At 35.9% G+C, this 19,124-nt stretch overlaps 1 protein-coding gene across 5 annotated transcripts in view; it reads left to right on the top strand.

Annotated features, from left to right (window-relative positions):
• The window catches only part of Cep112 (centrosomal protein 112kDa), a 517,700-nt gene that overhangs the window by 51,165 nt on the left and 447,411 nt on the right, over positions 1-19,124 (top strand). For 4 of the 5 annotated variants that reach the window (XM_005402141.2, XM_005402139.2, XM_005402140.2 and 1 more), the window contains 3 exons: positions 4,420-4,506; positions 8,710-8,803; positions 10,753-10,830. In XM_005402141.2, coding sequence (XP_005402198.1) covers positions 4,420-4,506; positions 8,710-8,803; positions 10,753-10,830 — 259 coding nt within the window. The remainder of the gene's footprint in view (positions 1-4,419; positions 4,507-8,709; positions 8,804-10,752; positions 10,831-19,124) is intronic. The other variant, XM_013503230.1, reaches the window with a different exon arrangement.

Genomic DNA, 19,124 nt, shown 5'->3' with positions numbered 1-19,124 from the left:
ACAATCCACTTCTTTAGACAGATACCATATTAAAAGTTTCTTTGATACGTTTTTCCTGTTTTGTTACGATAATCAGAATGCTGTGAACAACACTTAAGACTCTTAGAACTCTTCCTATCTGTCACAAAAATTTTAAGAAGTACACCTCAAAAATGCTTAGAAGTCTTTTGATTTTGTTGATAAAATCTTTGAGGCCCTCGTCATACTCTTTGTGAGGTCTTAACAAAGGGTTTATAAGTGTATTCTTGAGATTTTAAATGCATGTTTTGCCGGAAAAACCTTGAATTTGAGTTTTGCCCTTGAATTATTTTTTTCTATCAGTCTTCCTGGCATAAGCAAGTGAAAATGAAAAATAGTTTGTTTTTCGACCTTACACGTTCTGCCTTAGAAATGTACTTTTTAGAGCACACTTGAAATCTGAACCTTTCCTTCTTCATTTCCATTGCTACCTTTTCAGCCACAGATAAAATAAATCATTTGACATTTTTGATATTTTACCTGGAATTCTCTTCAGACAATTTTTATACAAGTTCATTAAGTATATTTTCGGTTTTCCATGTTATCACAGGCGACTCTGTTGCCAGCTTTCCTTCTCCACATAATATGGGTTGCCTTTTTGTTCAACTTGAGCTAACATTTCCCTCCATATCCTTCCAGCCTTCCCAGTGTCCCTGAGGTCCTTTTAGCCTCTGCTAGCGGCCTGTTCTAACAGTTGGTACGATATGTGGTAGTAACATGTTAACAAAAACTTTTTTGTTGTCGTTTAACACATTTTCTAGAAGCCAGTTTATGTTTTATTTATTACTGTGTAGCAAGCCATCTTAACTCAGCAACTAAAATGGAAGTGATTTCATTATTTGATTTGTCTGTGTTTTGACAGGACTCAACTGGGCAGTTCTTCTCATTCGGGTTGACTTACGCTCAACCGGAACTTGACTGGGCCGTTGAACCTAACTCACGTATATACCCGGCACCTTGGTCGTGGGGATGGCTGGCAGGCTGGGCTTAGATATGAAAGCTGGAATTCTCTTTCCATAGAGTGTCAGAATTTTCCTTCTTTATGTGGCCTTTCCTCATGGCCCTTTCATGTCGTCTCTCCTCTCCAGCAGGGAAACTGGACTCCTTATGAAGTTGCTTAGGGCTTGTAAATGAGTAGAAGAGAAAGCTTCCAGGCCATCTGAAGGCTTGAAATGTCAGTTTGTTATATTTTATTGAATAAGGTGAGCCACAAACCTAGCCTGGATATAGTGTAGAAGAGAACCCTTATAAGACTATAAAAACTAGGAGATGTAGGTTATTGGGGCCATCTTTCGATATTACTTACCACATGGCCCTCATACATAGATAGAAGCACATCACAAGTTAAATGCCAAGGCAGCCATGGTTTAGGCCATGGTTTGAGGCTGTACCTGTGCCCTTTGCCATTCCTTAGGCTGCGGCTTCTTATAAGCTGCAGCCATCAGCAGTGGTCACCAGATCTTATTTTAATCTTCCTCTCACGAGTAAGGAACTCCATACCAGCCTCTGCTTTCTAAGTGAGTTTCCTGTTTCATGTGGGGAACTCTGCTTCACCCGCACCTCTTGGGAATCATCCTTCCTACTGTCTTTAGTTCTTCCTGGAACCGGAGCCTGGCAGATCTTCAGTCTCCATCCTTTACAGTGCAGCACGTTTTTGTCCCAGGTTAAAATGGTGTGTGAAAATAACTTTCTAAGGCTCTTCGGTGATGCAGTCTTGATTGACATTGTCAGCACCGTTTCTTTATTGTATCCTCAGCTTCTGTTTTTTTTTTTTTTTCTCCTTCTAGAATTTAGAAAATTTAGAATTTTCTCCTTCTAGAATTTCTCCTTCTGGTTTGAACAGTCCTTGTCAGTCACTTTATTCGATAAAAGCTTTTTAATAAGAAAAGATCCCAGTTGTTGATTCTTTGTAGTATTTCCTGTGCCATCACGGAATTTTTTCATGAAGTCTTTGCCTATATTTGTGTCTTTAAGAGTTATACCTATTCCCTCTTCCAGCAGATTTAGTGTTTGTATTTTAATATTCAGATCTTTGATCCATTTCTATTTTAGTTTAGTGTATGGCAACAGGCATAGGTCTAGTTTTAGTCTTCAGTTTGTAGAAAACCAGTTTTTCCAGCACTGTTTATCAAAGAGGCTGTCTTTCTTCCAGTGAAGGTGTTTGGACCTTTTGTCAAAGATAAGGTGGCTGAGTGTGTTTCAAGTTGTTTATGCATCTTCTAATCTGTTCCATTGGTCCTCATGTCTGTTTTGTTTTGTTTTGTTTTGTTTTTTTTTTAATCACAGTGACTCTGTAGTGTAATTTTATTTCAGGGGTTGAGATGTTCCTGCCTTGCCTTTGTTGCCTAGAATTGGTTTTGTTATTCTAGTTCTCTTCTGGTTCCTGATGAATCCCTCTCCTATGCAATATAGCTCTGGAAACATTAGCCAGGACAATTAGACAAGAGAAAGAAATAAAAGGAGTAAAGATAGGAAAAGAAGTTAAATTATCATTTTTTTTGCACATGATATAGAAGACACCAAAAACTCCACCAAAAGACTTCTAGATTTGATAATCATATTCATTTGTACAGTTGGATACAGAGACAACGCTCAAAAATCAGTAGCATTCCTGTACACAAATAACAAATTCACTGAGAGAGAAATTAGGGAAGCCACATGTTTCATAATATCACTGAAAAAATGAAATACTTAGGAATCAATCTTACAAAGGAATTACAAGATCTACACATTGAAAAGTACAGTACTCTGAAAAAGAGGGCCAAAAGGGTATCAGAAAATAGAAAGATATCCCTTGCTGTTGGGTGGGAAGAACCAACATAGTGAAAATAGCTATATTTCCAAAATTATTATTCAGATTTAATGCAGTCCCTATCAAAATATCATTAACATACCTCAGAACTAGAGAAAACATTCCTAAAATTCATTTGGATCTAAAGTTTTTTATTTTGAGACAAGGTCTTACTAGGTTCCCAGGTTGCCCAGGCTAGGATAGCATTTGTGGTCCTCTTGCCTCAGCCTCTCAGAATGCTGGGATTACAGGTGTGTGCCACCATACCTGACTAATTTTTACCTTTTTATATATCCATAAAGAAATTATTATAATTATGCTATTTTTTTTTTTTTTTGGCTTATATACTAAAGTTGCCAATGGTTTGTGCCTCATCATTACCTGGAGTAATTTGTATTTGAATATGTAATTATCTTTATCAGTGAGTCTTCCATTTTCATATATTTTCATGCTGTTCATTATTGTCCTTACATATGAACTTGAAAAACTCCCTTTAGCATTTTTTTTTCCTAGGTAGTACTGGTGGTTATGAACTCCCTCAACTTCTGTTGGTCTGGGAAAGTCTTTTTCTCTCATTCATTTCTAAAGGAAGACCTTGCAGGGCATAATATTCCCCTTCTCTCCTGGTTTATGTGGTTTCTGCGGAGAAATGCACTCAGAGTCTTATGGGTGCGCTCAGCTATGTAAGGAGCTACTTTTCTCTTTCTGGTTTTAACAGTCTCTGTCTTGACTTTTGATAATTTGATTCTTAATGTGTTTTAGTGTAGATCCCTTCACATTGAACTTGTTTGGGGTTCTTTCAGCTTCATAAATCTAGAAGTTCATTTCCCTCCTCACATTATTTTTAAAAATAATCCTACTGCTCATTTTTCTCTGCCTTTTCTTTCTTCAGTTCAGTGGTCCAGATATTGGTGGGCTTGATTCATCCCATAGTTTCTTAACCTTTATTTATTGGTTTTCTTTCTTTCTTATTCTTGCTTATCTGACTGGATAATTTAAATAGTGATAGTTCTGAGTTTTATGATTCTTTCTTTGTACTTTGGCCAGGGTTGTTGTTGAACCCCTCTAGGTAGTCCATTGTTTAGTTTAGCTAGTATGCTTCAGCCCCCAAATTTTTGTTTTCTTTTAAAATTTTTGTTTAAATTCTCATTTCGCTCATGTATAATTTTCCTAAGCTTATTGGGTATTTTGATAACAATCATTTTGCATTTTTACCAGATACTTCATATACCTACATTTCTTTGTGGACAGTTTCTGGAGGTTCATTTCATTCCTTCACTTGTACAGTATTTCCTGTTCCTTTGCATTTCGAGCTGGTTTCTGTGCAGTTGAAAAAGAGCCCCCTTGCCCAGTCTTTTGTGAACTCGCTCTTTTTACAGGGAAGACCTTCAAGAATCACCCTGAGTAGTGTTTGTAAGGTCATCTCCAACGTTTCCTGTGGCTGCGTCTTCTCTGCACTTCAATGTACAGATCCCTAACTCACGGGATTTATTGGTTTCTCACTTTGGAGCTTGTATTCTCTGGTCTCTAATGCCTGTTTCTTTATTATAGCCTTCTGGAGTGGTAGCAACTGTTTTGTTTGTTGGCTTAACTTGCTGTTTTATTTTCAGCTCTCTCCAGGTAACTAGACTGTCCTTGATTCCAGAGAATCAGCCAGGTGTGATGGAAGCATATCCCTTGGGCAGTCCTCCTGAGGTGTAAGTATTAGACACACACTCCAGTTTTCTCTCCTCCTCAGAGACAAGCTATGAGCTGTGAGTTTTCCCAATTGTTTCATAGCTCTGAGTACTTACCAATCAAAGTTGTCTCCTTTGTTCTCAGTGATTCCCAGGCATCTAGAATATGCCGGTTCTGTCAGTGCTTATGGGTGGAATCCAGTCTTTGAGGCAGCTTCCTTAAAAATCCAGAATGCTGGATAGGTGCTTCACACCTTTCTTACCTGTGAGGGGAGCTGGGATTTGAAGCTTTTTACCGGCTAATTTGGCTGAGCTGGTGGGAGGAGTTGAGACCAGTTACTACATGTTAGTCCAAACTGTAGACTTTGTTCTTGGCACTTTCCAAACTGGGATTCTTTTCTTCCAGCTTCAGGTCCAGTAAGATAGCTTTCAGACCCTCATCTGGTCCCTGGAAAAGCAAGTGTGTTGGTTGTTGTCTTAGTTACACTTTTCTTTACTGAGACAAAATACCCGACACCCAAAGTTAAAGGAGGAAAGATTTCTTTGACTGTCGGTTTGGAGAGGTTTCAGTCCATAGTTGGCTGGCTCCCAGGCAAGGTGGGATGGCAGAGAGGCGTGGCAGAGGAGAAACAGTTCATGGCAAAGCAGGGCAGGCAGAAGGAAGCAAGCAGCAAGCAAGTGACAAGTGACAACACTAGTCCTCTTTCTGACTGTTATATTTTACCCAGGCTACCTTACCCCTTAGGAAGGGTAGCACTCACACTCAGGATGGGGCACCCTAATCCTACCCAGAACTATGTGGAACCAATCAGTGGACTAATTTAGTAATCACACAGCTTTGTCCTAGCATCATTTGCTCCAGACCCAATCACCCTGGAAAAGGCCCACCGATGAATGCATGAGGCTTTAGGGGGACATTGAGACACAAGCCATAACAGATGATGTACAGTTCAGTGACCCCTTCCCTCCTCAGCAGGAAGCTGGGAGCTGAAGGTTTTTTCCTGTTCATGTGATTTTGTTGAGAAAAGGGGTCATGGCAAGAGGTTGCTCTACCTTTTCCTGCCTGTGTTAGTGTGGTTGTTTTCCTGCTTGTTTATGATGCAAGAGGAGCCTCTTACCCGGTATCTGGATGTCTCCCAGAGGGCAGTCGCTTCCATTTATTCCTTCTCTTTTTATCTGGGCAAGAGCAAGTCTATATTTTGCTATTGTTTGGAATCAACACAGATTCTTTGAGAGTGTTTTATATACTTTAGCATTAGGAAAAGTGAATGAGAAAGTTAGCTTTCCTGCAATTTTACTGGTTGAGAGTAGCAAAAAGTATGTGCAGGAATTTTACTAAGGCACTGAAATTTTTTCTTTCTGTGTTAATTTTGACACCCTGAAATTAATTAGGACACACTCAGTCTCCTTTTCTAATTGGTACAAGATTCGTGTCATAAATTCACCAAGATCATGCTTCTTGCACCAACTGTAGACTGTTTTCATTGATTGCTATTCATAAGGAGACTTTTAAGGTTGATTTTTTTTCCTCCCATTTGCTGTTACATTGTTCACCCTGACCACTAGTCCCATCACTCTGAATTTAAGGTTGTCTTTGTACTTGCTTAGTGTTCAAGTTAATTGTTTTCCCAGCTTGAGACAGTCTTATGGCAAGAAATTAAACTTCTATGAGTATATTTTTTGTGCCAGCCAGATTTTAGCAATGATACTGACTTTCTCCTTTAGTTGGCTCAGTTGTGTTTACAAGAAGCTGGCTTCTGCAATAATTTTGCTTTACTTGGTCTTCTCTGGAGCATGTTTTAGGAGCAACTTAATGAATTTAGTTTTGAACATGTCAAATTGGAGTCAGGGCTATTCAATTTGTGTTTGCAATGGCTAAGAAAGCAATTTGGACTGGAGATGTAGATTTGGTAAGCAAAGCTTCCATTTAGTATATTGAGTTACCCAGGAAAGCATATAGAAGGGGAATAAATGAGGTTAGACACAGGACCCTGGAATTACAGTATGTGTGGAGTGGGTAGAGAAAGAAAAGCTAGCCAAGGTTCCTGTGAGGGATATTTCTAAAGGACAGGATGAGAACTTGAAAAGAATGGTTCTATGGAGCCAATGTGGCATCCTTAACACACTGTCCCTAAGATTTTGATGAGTTCAACTGGGGTTAAGGTAGATGAGAATTCATTTGCTGGAGTATCTAGGAGATCACTGAGGATCTTACAGTGCTTTCAGGATGAGTACAAGTCAATTAATAGTTGATTGAAAAACAAACAGCAGGTTAGGGCATGGATCCAAGAACTTGTTTAACATTTTGTCGTGAAGGGAAAAAGGTTGATTGGTGCAGAGGGTAGCTAGCTGCATGTGAATTAAGAGTGTGTTGTTTTATGTATGCACCCTGTGCAATAAATAGATAAATGTTTCAGACTTCTTTTTATTAATATTTTCTATGAGAAGAATTACCTTTAATATTTCAGCATTTTTCAATTTTTAAGCATAGCTCTTTTTATGATTGTTTAATCAATTCTTAAAGAAGAATAGTCTACTTCTTAGTATGTCAGGTCCCACATACTGAGTTCTAAGTGCTTATTTCAGCTCAAGCACTTTGATGAAATTTTTCCACAAAATATTACCATGTCTGTTTCTCTTTGCTTTTATCTAAAATTTGGACAAGTGAAATACATTATAGGAGTATAAAGCAATACCTCTCTTTAAAACAGTTTTTTCAGAAATTCCCCATTACCTAATAACCAGTCTAAAGAATATTATTTTACCAGTTTTACTATCAAAAAGGCATTAGTTTTAACATTGTCTTTTTCAACTAGTAATTTACCTTTTGGAAATTCTTAGTATGATATATTATTTGTGAAGGAAATCCTGACATGGTTTGTGGTTAAAAGTTAACAATGTTAGTTCATTACACAGAGGGGTTAGGTTATCCCAGGTGATAGGTTTCAAGGCCTCTGAAACTGTAGGGTACTGAATCCTACATACGCTGTGCTTTCTCCGTGCACGCATGCTTGTAATAATGTACAGTTTAAATTAATTAAGCATCATAATATATTAAATAATATATAATTACAATATATAATAAAAATAATATATAATAAAAACAATATGTAATAATTATAATAATTAATATATTTATTAATTAAATTAAGCATCATAATATATTAATAATAGTAACATAAAATAAGACAGTTATAGAGTGTTATAAAAAGTTATATAAAAGATTTGAATTTATTATTTTTGGAAGTTTTTCCTTACGTTTCCCAGACTGCAGTGGACTGGGGTTAAGTAAAATTGTGCAAAGCACAACTGTATCTATGTGTGGGATCCATTCTTTTAATGATCAGTTTTCATTTCCTATATCTTGAAGCAGCTGTTTAGAGAATAAGTATTCGTAATTTGGGGACTTTCTTTGACGTAGCTTGAATTAAAACATATAAGAGATACTACAGGCTAAACTGGTATATTTGAAAGTGGTATTTTTGTTTGTTTTTTAAGAAGAGAATAGTCTGGTGAAATCCATTTAAACCACTTACCTGCTTATCCTGTACTTTTCACATTTCACATGATACTTTTAAAATCAAAGACTGAAATATCTTTATTACATGATTTCATATTAATTGAAACTTTAATGAAAATTTTCTTTATGTATTTAATTTTTGGTCTTTTTGAGACAGGGTCTCGCTATGCAGTTCAGGCTGGCCTTGAGCTCACTTTGTAGCCCAGGCTGGTATTGAACTTGCAGTGATCCTTTTGCCCCAGCTTCCCAAGTACTGGGATTACAACAGACATGTGGGAACACGCCTGATGAAAGTTTTATTTTGTGTACTTCAATGTTTTATTTTGAATCCAATAAAATTGGCTAATTTTCTTTTAAAACAGATTTTCTCAGAATATAAGCTTCATTTTTGTCTCATCCTACACTTAGGAAAAAGGGAAAAGAAGGGAAAAAGATTAACATACAGATCATTGCTGTCCCTCTTAAACACAGCATAATATTTATAAGGAAGCATATGGCATTTATGTGACATTTTACTTTTGATTTAACCTAAATGAAATAAAATGTGACACATACAAATGGTTATTATATCTTTTCTACTTTTGAATCACTAGTAATGTAAACTACCATCTAATTTCCAAAAGAAAAGAAAATAATCCTAGCTCTGAATACTCTGTGTCCTCTAAATTATCTAAATTTTGATTGTTACTATTTTGGTCTCATAGTGTAGAACAGTACCCTGGGAAGCTGCAAACAAGATCCCATTCTGTGAGTCCAACTTACAAAGAAGATGGACAAAGTATTATCCCTAAGAATTGTGTAAGATCAGATTTTACCTTTGTTTTTTGTTGTTTAAAAATAACTTCACAATGTTTCAATTTCATATTGTTAAAGTTCCAGTGATTACTTGAAAAACAGTGAATAAAGTCTGAAGGTTTTTGTGAACATCTTGATGTCAAAGATAGTGGTGCGCTTAGTATATTCCATGGTTTTCCTTCTGCTGTCACAGTAATTCTGAGGTATGTTAGTCAGTCTATCCTTTCCCTTGTACATCTAAGCATAACTTTGAAACCATATATATATATATATTTTTTTGGTTTTTCTCCGGTACCTGGAACTGAAACCATATATTTTCAAAATTTTCCTTCCTCCTTTTATTTAGAATAACCAAGTGGTCATAAAATTGAAAAGAAATTGGAATTAACTTGCAGTGAAGCAGAAAATACTGCTTTTCTGATTCAACTGAACGGTCTGTATCTTTAAAAATGAGTGCCTCTCTTGAATTTATTTGTTTAACATAGACCAGATTTGAACAAACTTTGTAGAGGAGTTGTGCTTTCCTAGTAGAGTTTTTTTTTATTAACTCTACTATCTTGGATAATGTGACTTTTATTTGCAAATGGACCATATTGCTTTAAAGTAATTCATTACATTTTCTTCAGTGATAGTTTGAGAACTGTCATTAAATAAAATTTGATGTAAAGGGCAGCCCATTCTTAATAATGATCATGTAACTGTAATCAATACATTTACTTAAAGAAGGCAGGTACATTTTTTTATTTGAGAAGTTTTTATTCACAAAAAAACGTAGAAAAAGCAAGGGACCACCAGTAGAAGTGATAATGAATTTTAATATAGTATATAAATAAAAGAATCTCAACATTTTGTTGAATAGAAATTTGGAAAACCAGTAAAATATGCAGAACATGGTAGTCTATTATTCTTTGTCACTTCATATTAATTTAAACAATCCCAGGAAAATGAGTTCATTTGTTGGTAATGAGGCTTGTCAAAAGTATGAAAATGATGTGCCAACAAATTTAATTTCAAAATAATACTTTCGGGTCTGTAAAATAGTCATTATTGTTTTATTTATTTATTTATTTATTTTGGTTTTTCTCCGGTATCGGGAACCGAACTCACGACCTTGTGCTTGCCAGGCAGGCGCTTTTGCCGCTGAGCTAAATCCCCAGCCCCGTCATTATTGTTTTATATGCACTTACCTTTCTAAGCTTTCAGAGCTTTCGGGTCCAGGTACAGATCTGAGATTGTCTTCAGTTTATTACAGTTTTAATCTGGTTGATAAATATGTAATATCATAAATTATAAAAAGGAAAAACCATGGGATTTTTATGTTTTAGAAAGTAAAGAATCAGTATAATTGTGTTTTCATGATGTGAATCCAAAGCTTATTACTCTTTATATTCAGTGTATGAGTGGGAATTAATTTAAGGACAAAGAGCTTCTTGGACATCGACACAAAACTTCCCTGTTAACTAATTTTAACAAGAGTAAATAATTCATCTTTTCAAGTGTGTCCCCCCACCCCCGCCACTTTCAAGCTACTGTGGTATACCACAATTAAAGCGTTTTGTGAAAGAACTTACAGAAAGGAGTCTGGATTAATTTTTAAAATATTCTTTTGATGCTTTTTTTGAAACCTAGTTACTGTGTGAACATATTGTTAAGGCATCTCGTAGCCCTAAGCAGCTATAATAAATAGCTATTAGAATTGAGAACTTCAGCTTAGTTGTAACAGAACGCTTTCCTCTGAGAGCGATATAGCATTACCAAATAAGTATACAGAACTGTCATTACTCTGAATGACATGTATTTTCTCTTGTTTTCTTTGCTTCCTCCTTGTTTGCTTTCTTTTCCTTTCCACCTCCCTTTTCCTCCTTTATCTCTTTCTCCCGTTGTTCTCTCTTTTATTTCTCTTCTTTCTTCTTTCCTCCCTCCTTCCCTCTGTGTTCTCTTTTGTATTTCAGGAAATTCATTTGAAAAAATCTCGTGTTTCTTTGGATGACAGTGACATTGAAGCTCGCCTTAATAGTTGGAACCTTGGGGTAAAAATTTGTTTTCATGACATATTGATGTGGCAGAATCATATTGTAATTGTATAACGTATGAACTATTTTAATGCTGTTCACTGCAAATTGGATGTTAGACATTTAGTATTGTGTTGAACTTTCAGTACAGGGTAAAGAAACAGCATTCAAAAGAAATATGAAATACTTCAGGCCTTATCCTTGACAAACTAACTTCCTTATTGATGAAACAACAGATATATACAAAATTAGTTAAGTAATAAAGTAAGATCATAAATACCAAAATGAGTTACATAGAAAGTAGAGACAGTCGTGCACTGCTTAACATGGGGATACACTTCACCGAATGTGTCATCAGGTAGTTTTGTCACTGTGTGATCATCATACAGTACTGACACAGACCTAAATGGTATAGCTCAGTTACTCAGTGTGGGCCTCTTGACCCAATCAAGAGATAAAATAAAACATGAGATGTATGGCACTGCTTCTAATCTAACATGGTATATTTTTTCATAGTAAATTTTTTATTGAAGAGTACACTTTAAAATAATGATAAAAAGTATGACAACAATGATGTCACTCAGGCAGTGGAAGTTTTTCTTTTAGCTCTGTGATCATCTTACAGGACTATTATACATGTACTTTGCCGTTGATCAAGATGTAAGTATGCAGCATACAACTGTTGAGGTGGAGGGGAAGAATGGGGAAAAACATGGAGAGGCAAAGTAATTCAGGAAGGCTTTGAGAAGGAGAAGCCGTTATGGTCCGTAATTTCTACCGTACTCTATGTCCAAAGACTGAGAAGCACAGTATTTTGATATGTGGAGGTGAGGCAAAGAAGGAATTTGAGGCCAAAACAAGTGTAAGAAAAAGATAAGTGGCCCATCCTGACCGTGTCTTTGGGATTTATGTATGGAATTAATTGCACTATTGTCAGGCTGTGTATTGTATTGCAGCCTTGAGTGCTAAATTGAGAAGTTTGGATTTTAAATTTCAGGCTATATAGAGCACTGACCCCCCTGCCCCCTGTATTCCTTTTTACATATATGCTGTCTAAATACTTTGAAGAAAAGGAAAAGGATTTAAAATAGTTTTCATGATACTTCATTTGTTACACAGTACCTGTAATTTATAAATTGAAAAATACAGAAAATCAGAAGAATAAAATGTTTCAGAATCTTAACCCTGAAACATTTGTTGACATTTTATTATGCAAGTTTTGCATTTCTTATGTGAAAACTTAAACTTGGAAATACTCCAAAATCCAAAACTTTTTGAACATCATCGTTACATAAAAAGTTTTGGCTATTACAAAATCTGAAGAACTCCAAAATTTGAATGTCTCTGGTGCCAAGAATCCCGTATAAGGGATAGTCTATGTATGCATTTCCTTTTTTGGTATAATTGTACAAAATTAAACAAAATTTAAACAAAATTAGGTTATAGTATGAATGCTATGTTATGCATAATTTTGAATTTTTTATGTCTGTAAGAATTCTATAAATATGGGGTCTCATTTTTCTTCTGGGTAGATATTCAATAATTTTGTTACTTTTGAATATTTAAGGGGTCTTGCTAACATAAGTAATACTGCAACAAAATTCATTACCAGAGTCCTTTTATTTACATTTATTTGCTTTCTTAGAATTACACTGTCTTTCTTAGAATTACAATGCTTTCTTAGAATTGCATTGTCTTGCGGTAGGTCTGAGCAGTGTTCATTAGTTGTCCATTTTACACTTACTCACTTCTGTTAGGGAGTATTATTTTAAAAATCCCAAATCCTTTCTAGAAATCTGGCTTTTTTCCCAGTTTGAGATGAAATCTTACTGTAGTGTTCAGGCTGGTCTTGAGCTCATGGGCTCAAGCTCCTCTTGCTTCAGCCTCCTGAACTGCAGCTCCTATGATGGTCTAATAAAAGTGCTTTAGGAAAATTGGCTTGGTGGCGTTACGGTTAGATTGGACATGAACAAAAATGGCCAAAGGAGACCAATTAGTTTTTGAGTGCTGTTAGTGGACTCTGTGTTAGTATGATTGCTGTGAAATTGGATCTTGAGCCTAAGACCAGCCTGAACAATACAGTAGGATTTCATCTCAAAAAGAAAAAAAGAAGCCGTGATTTGTAGATAGGAAGGGAACTCTTTTAGAAAGTAAAGGATGCTCTGAGAGTGATTGGAGGGCCAAACTGAAGGGCACCTAATAGTTTGCTTCTGTGACATGGAAATATTAGCAGCCGATTAATTGACTGTCAGGTGAGAGAAGCCATGTTAGAGGTTTAAAGTGTTACTTTAGGTAGGTGGAGTTTGATGAGACGTTAAGAATAGTTGCAGAGTTCAGAGCCTAGAGCTTTGCGAGATTCAAGGGCTAGAGGCATTTTGGAGGTTGTACTGCTAGAGGTCGCAGCAAGATGTAATCTAGAGCAGCTTCAGGCTTTAGAGAGTACAGAGAATAGGCAGGGCTGGTGGGAAGTGGAGATCATGAGAATGCCTGGCTCAGGGAATGGGCCTAATTAGAAAGTTGGGAAATGGACAGGAAACGAAAGGGATGTGGCTCTTACATTAATTTTAGTAGTGTGCTAGTGAGCAAGAAGAGAGAAGCAGAATCGAGAGGGAGAATAGTAAGTCAAAAGGGGAACATTGTTCTGTTTGAAGGTGTAGGGGAGGTTGCTGTTGAAGGTCCTATTCCTGTCCTGGGAGAAGAGCGCAGGAAATCCCACAGAGGGACAAACTCCTTTTGCGAGAGCAGGATCAAAGTGAAGACTAGAACTGTGATGCTGTCCTTCTAAGCTCGACTTTGCCCTTAGCTATGGAAACTTTTCGTGCACATTTCTTACACAAACAGCACTTTGCACAATTACTTAACTGTGTGGGGGATGCTTTAATTTTTATAATAGAATCAAAATAAATATCTAACATTTTAATGTAATACCTTAAAATGAGGCCTGCTTTGGATTTTGTTGCACATTTTCTTTGTTCAAAGTACACCATAGAAGTTTTTATTTTTATGTAGTTAAAATACTTGTTTATCAGGTTAAATAATATCTCTTCATCAGAGTAGGATAACATAAATATCCAATTTCTTAGAAAGTTTAAATTTTAGTTTGATTTTAGTTTTATATGAGGAGTTTGAGTAGCTTTATTTTCTTCCTCTGAAAGATTGATTAATAGCTAGAGTTAAATTTCTTCTCTAGACTTAGGATACAGTTTTTATGTTGGTGGCATTACTGTCAACACCTTCTGATGTATTTGATGTTCTAAATGTTTCATTTTTGTAATGCTTTCTTAATATATTTTAAATGTATGTCACATATGACTTGGTCATACACTGAATTGTTGTGCTGTGCGTGTTTGATATTTTTTTTTGTTGTTGTTGTTTTTGTTTTTTGTTTTTCTCCGGTACTGGGAACTGAACTCACGACCTTGCGCTTGCCAGGCAGGCGCTTTTGCCGCTGAACTAAATCCCCAGCCCCATGTTTGATATTTTTATGAATGATTGCATGGATAGAGTGTTTGGAATATTTTTTCTTTGTCCAGTGACTTCGTGTCACTGTGAAATGTGTTAAATCAGCCATTTGAAAAAAACTACAAAGTATGAATTATTGGATATTTCAAGTTATAGAGTCTTGTTTTAAAGTTAATTTAATACTTTAAAATCTATGCGGGGAATGTTGGAAGGTTTTGCTGTTAACTAGGGATGATTTACAGCTCTCTCATTTTTTTAAGTGCTAGAATTTTAAGGTCATAGGAAAAAACAAATTTTTTTTCTGTTTTCTAGAATGTTCTATGAACTTTCTTCTAGAAGTGATCTTAGCAGTCAGTGAAAATCATAATCATGACATAAATTAGGCAGGTGTTCAAATCCCTTTTCCTATTTTTGTAGGTATAGAAATGTCTGAGAAAAATTAGTTTATTAACATAATAAAAAGCTTTTGTTAGCCCAGCATGGTGGAGCACACCTCTAATCCCCTCAGTCCAGAGGCTGGGGCAGAAGGATTGCTGCAAATTCAAGACCAGCCTGGGATACTTAGTGAGTTCAGAGCCAGCTTGCACTACACAGGCAGTCCCTGTTTCAGAAAAAAGACACACAAAAAAACCAAAACCAAAAACTAAAAAAAAGCTTCTGTTGCATGATGCTTTCAAATCGTAAGCAGTAAAAATCATGGTCATTACTGATGATTTAAAAGAGAAATATGTAGATTTTTATCTTAAAAATTGTTACTGTTACTTTTATAGTGTAATTGAATTATAATATTTATTTTGAAATCCTTTTTATGCAGATTTTTGTCCCCTTTTCTTCTTCCCTATTTTTAAATCCTTTTTCCTTCTCTTTTTCTTACTTTCTTCTTCATGTATCCTATTGTAATTTCATTGAGGGACAGTATGTTGACATATAGTAGAGTGCTTTGAGGTGAGATTAGTTGGGATAATTCTTGCTAAATTAGCATGTAAGTTCATTTGTTTTATGCATTTTCATATGTGGAAATGTTTTTCCATTTAGTTTGGAAACCTATTTTCATACTATGCAGTGATCTCAAGAGAAACCAAGTTGAAACTGTTGATATTTTATATTTCTTTTTACTTGTGACTTTACAAATGGATGAGTATATCATATTTTGTGATTAGAACTGAATTACTGGAAATAGATATACAGATAGGTAATGTAACGAAGTTGTGATAAGACCAATTCTCACTTTTTTTAGGATATAAAATGTCTAGAAATATTTACTCAAAATGTTAGTGGATAATTTCTGTGTGATTAAATGTGAGTGTTTTCTTAACATTTCATGTTTCTAATTTTTTCTATTAAATATTTATTGCTCATAAAGGAACCATAAAATATTGATAGTACTTTTCCAAGGTACATTTGGGAGCGAAACTATCTTTAGAGTTTTATTTGAGAAATTGACATTTATTTCTTTAAAAAATGAATGTAAACTTCCATTGTGTCAGTGAAGGAATGATTATTCCTAGCTCTTCTGCAACCAAAAACTCTGTATAGGGTGTCCTTGATTCCTGTTGGTTTGTTTTTCTTCTCTAACTTATATCTTTGACTGCAGAGTGGGCCAAATTAGGGGACTGTGTAATGGGCTTGGACAGCAAAAGAGCCCATCTTTCCAGCTAGAGGATTAGGAAAAGGACGGGGAGAGTGTGAGGAGAATGTTTTCTTTTCCTTCCCTTCCCTTCCTTTCCCTTCCTTTCCCTTCCCTTCCCTTCCCTTCCTTTCCTTTCCTTTTCTGCCCTTGTCCTTGCCCTTGCCCTTGCCCTTGCCCTGACCCTAAGCCAGCCCTAGTTGAAAACTATACCCTGTGATGCATTGGTGGCAGTTCGGGTTGATCTGTCTGGATAAAAGAACAGGACCAGGGACCTCTACCATGCAGAGAATATTGGTGGGCACCCACTGAGTCATGACACCAGAGTTTTCACACTGTGAGGGAAATAAACTGCACCAAAATAGTCTAACCAGCCTGCTATGTCAGCAAACGGGTAAATAGCAGCAAAAACTATTCCTAGAAAGGAGGGAAGGGAATAATTATCCATAGTTGCTATGCTGTAATAGCTGAAATAGCCAGTTATTGAAAAAATATACAAGATATGTAAAAAACAAAAAAGTAACAAAACCAACCAACCAACCAACCAACCAACCAAAAACCAGGAATATGTGAAGTGCACCTGGGGAAAAAAAACAGGTAGCAGTAACTGCCTGTGAGAGACCCAAAGGCCAGATTGAACAAAGACAAGGCAGCAGACGTTACAAATATATTCATAGAACTGAAGGAAATGTTTAAAAAACTAAAGGAAAATATGATGTCTGTCAAATATAGAAAATACCAATAAAAATTATAAAATATGGGGATGGATATAATAAAAATATATACATTGAAACTTGATGTTTTGTAAAATTAATAGGCCCTAATAAATATCTTTTTAAAAAGAAATTGTAAAAACCACATGGAAGTTCTGAATTTAAACTGTGAAAACTTCATTATGTAGCTGTTCGGCAGTAGCTGTGAACCAGCAGTAGGAAGAATTGGTGACCCTGAAGATAGATTGTGAGAGATCATTCAACCTGAAGAACAGAGAGAAAAAAGAAGACAGTGAAATGGACACTGACTTAGAGAGAAGTGGGATCCCACTAAAAGTATTAGCATATGTGTAATACAGATACCAGAATGAAAGGACAAGAACAAAGGAGTGTCTTATGTTATTAAAAAGCTTTTGCACAGCAAAAGAAGCCACCAGCAGTGTGAAGACACAACCCACAGCGTAGAAAAAGATTTTTGACAGCTGTTCCCCAGGCAAAGGACTACTATCTAGAATATATAAAGAACTGAAAAAAGTTGGAACTCCAAATTTAAAAACCCAGTCCAAAAATGGGCATCTGAGATGAATACACACTTCTCAGATGAAGAAGTACAAACAGCAAATAAATATATGAAAAATGTTCAGCATCACTTGCTATTAGAGAGATGCAAATTGAAAAACAACTCTGAGATTCCATCTCATTCCAGAAAGAATGGCTATCATCAAGAAATCAACCAACAGCAAATACTGGAGGGAAAAAGGAACCCCTCTCCCCTGTTGGTGGGAGTACAGAGTGGTGCAAAGACTGGAAATCAGTATGGAGATTCCTCAAGAAAAACTAGGACTAGAGGTCCCATTAGAGCCAGCTATTCCCCTGCTGGGTCTCTTCCGGGAAGAATTAAAAGCATCATACTACAGGGATATATGCATACCCATGTTTATAGCAGCAGAGTTTGTAATAGCTAGATCTTGGAAACATGGGTGCTGGGAATTTGGCTCAGTGGCGCAGCACATGCCTGGCAAGCATAAGGTTCCTGAGTTCGATTCCCAGTGTTCCCCTGCTACGCACACACAGGATAAATCTTGGAAACAACCCAAATATCCATCAACTGATGAATGGCTAAAGAAGATGTGATTTTTTTTTTATACAATGGAGTACTACTCTGCCATAAAGAAGGATAAGCTTGAGACATTTATAGCTAAGTGGATGCACCTTGAGGCCATGGTCTCTTTTATCTTAAAGAGAAAATAATAAAAACAATGATACAGAATTTCAAAATAAGATAGGAGAGTAATAATGGTTGATATATTAATACGTTGCATTTGTTATCTTCAGAGGTGCTCAGATTACAAGATATAGACATGAAAAAATGATCAAATAATATAAGCACAAACCTTTCTTTTTAACAGAGATTAGTAGTATAACTATCTTAACTGTCTTGTGTATATATTTGTTTATTTTTCCTTTTCCCTTCCTTCTTTTTTCTTTGTCCCATCCAAATTTCTTTTTCCTTTTGAATAGTTTCTTCCCAGTTCACAATAGCTATTGCACATTTTGGATCTTATTTACTCTTTCAGCTTCTTACACTAGGGAGACAATATGATGTATACACATGTGAATCTGATTTATTTCACTGAGTGTGATCTCAAGTTGCATCCATTTACCTATAAATGTCTCAAGTTTTTCCTTCTTTATAGCTGAGCAGTACTCCATTATATAAAAATACAACTTTCTTATTCATTCTTTGGTTGATGGGCATTTGGGTTGTTTCCATGATTTTGCTATTAGAAATCATGCTGCCATAAACATAGGTGCATATATATTACTGTGGGATGATGTATTTAATTCTTTTGGGAAAATACTCCGAAGGGGAATAGCTGGGTCAAATGGGATCTTTGCTCCTACTTTTTTGAGGAATCTCCATACTGATTTCCAGAGTGGTTGTACCAGTCTGCACTCTATCATAGTGGAGAAGGGTTCTTTTTCCCCGGTAGCCCTGCCAGCATTTGTTATTGGTTGATTTCTTGATGATAGCCAATCTTTCTGGGGTAAGATGGAATCAAAATGTTGTTTTAATTTGCATCTCTTGAATAACCAATGATGTTGAATATTTTTTCATATATTTATTTGCTGTTTGTATTTCTTCATCTGAGAAGTCCTTTGCTATTTGTTTTCTTCATCTGAGAAGTATGTATTTATCTCAGATGCCCATTTTTTGATTGGGTCTTTGAATTTGTGGGGTCTGGTTTTATTCACTTCTTTATATTTTCTTGATATAAATCCTTTGTCTGAGGAACAGTAGGCTAAAATTTTTTCCCACTCTCTGGGTTGTCTTTTCACTCTGTTGGTGATCTCCTTTGCTGTGCAAAATCTTTTTAATATAATGAGATCTCAGTTGTTGATTCTTTGAGATATTTCCCATGCAGTTTATGTTTTGTTCATGAATTGTCTGCCTACATCTGTCTTAAAGATTTCTACCCACTTTCTCTTCCACTAGATTTACTATGTTT

This window comes from Chinchilla lanigera, unplaced genomic scaffold, assembly GCF_000276665.1.
Source record: "Chinchilla lanigera isolate Chin_1 unplaced genomic scaffold, ChiLan1.0 scaffold00077, whole genome shotgun sequence".
Taxonomy (NCBI): domain Eukaryota; kingdom Metazoa; phylum Chordata; class Mammalia; order Rodentia; family Chinchillidae; genus Chinchilla; species Chinchilla lanigera.
Note: the sequence above shows the minus strand (reverse complement) of the source record. Positions and strands in the feature narration are given on the sequence as shown.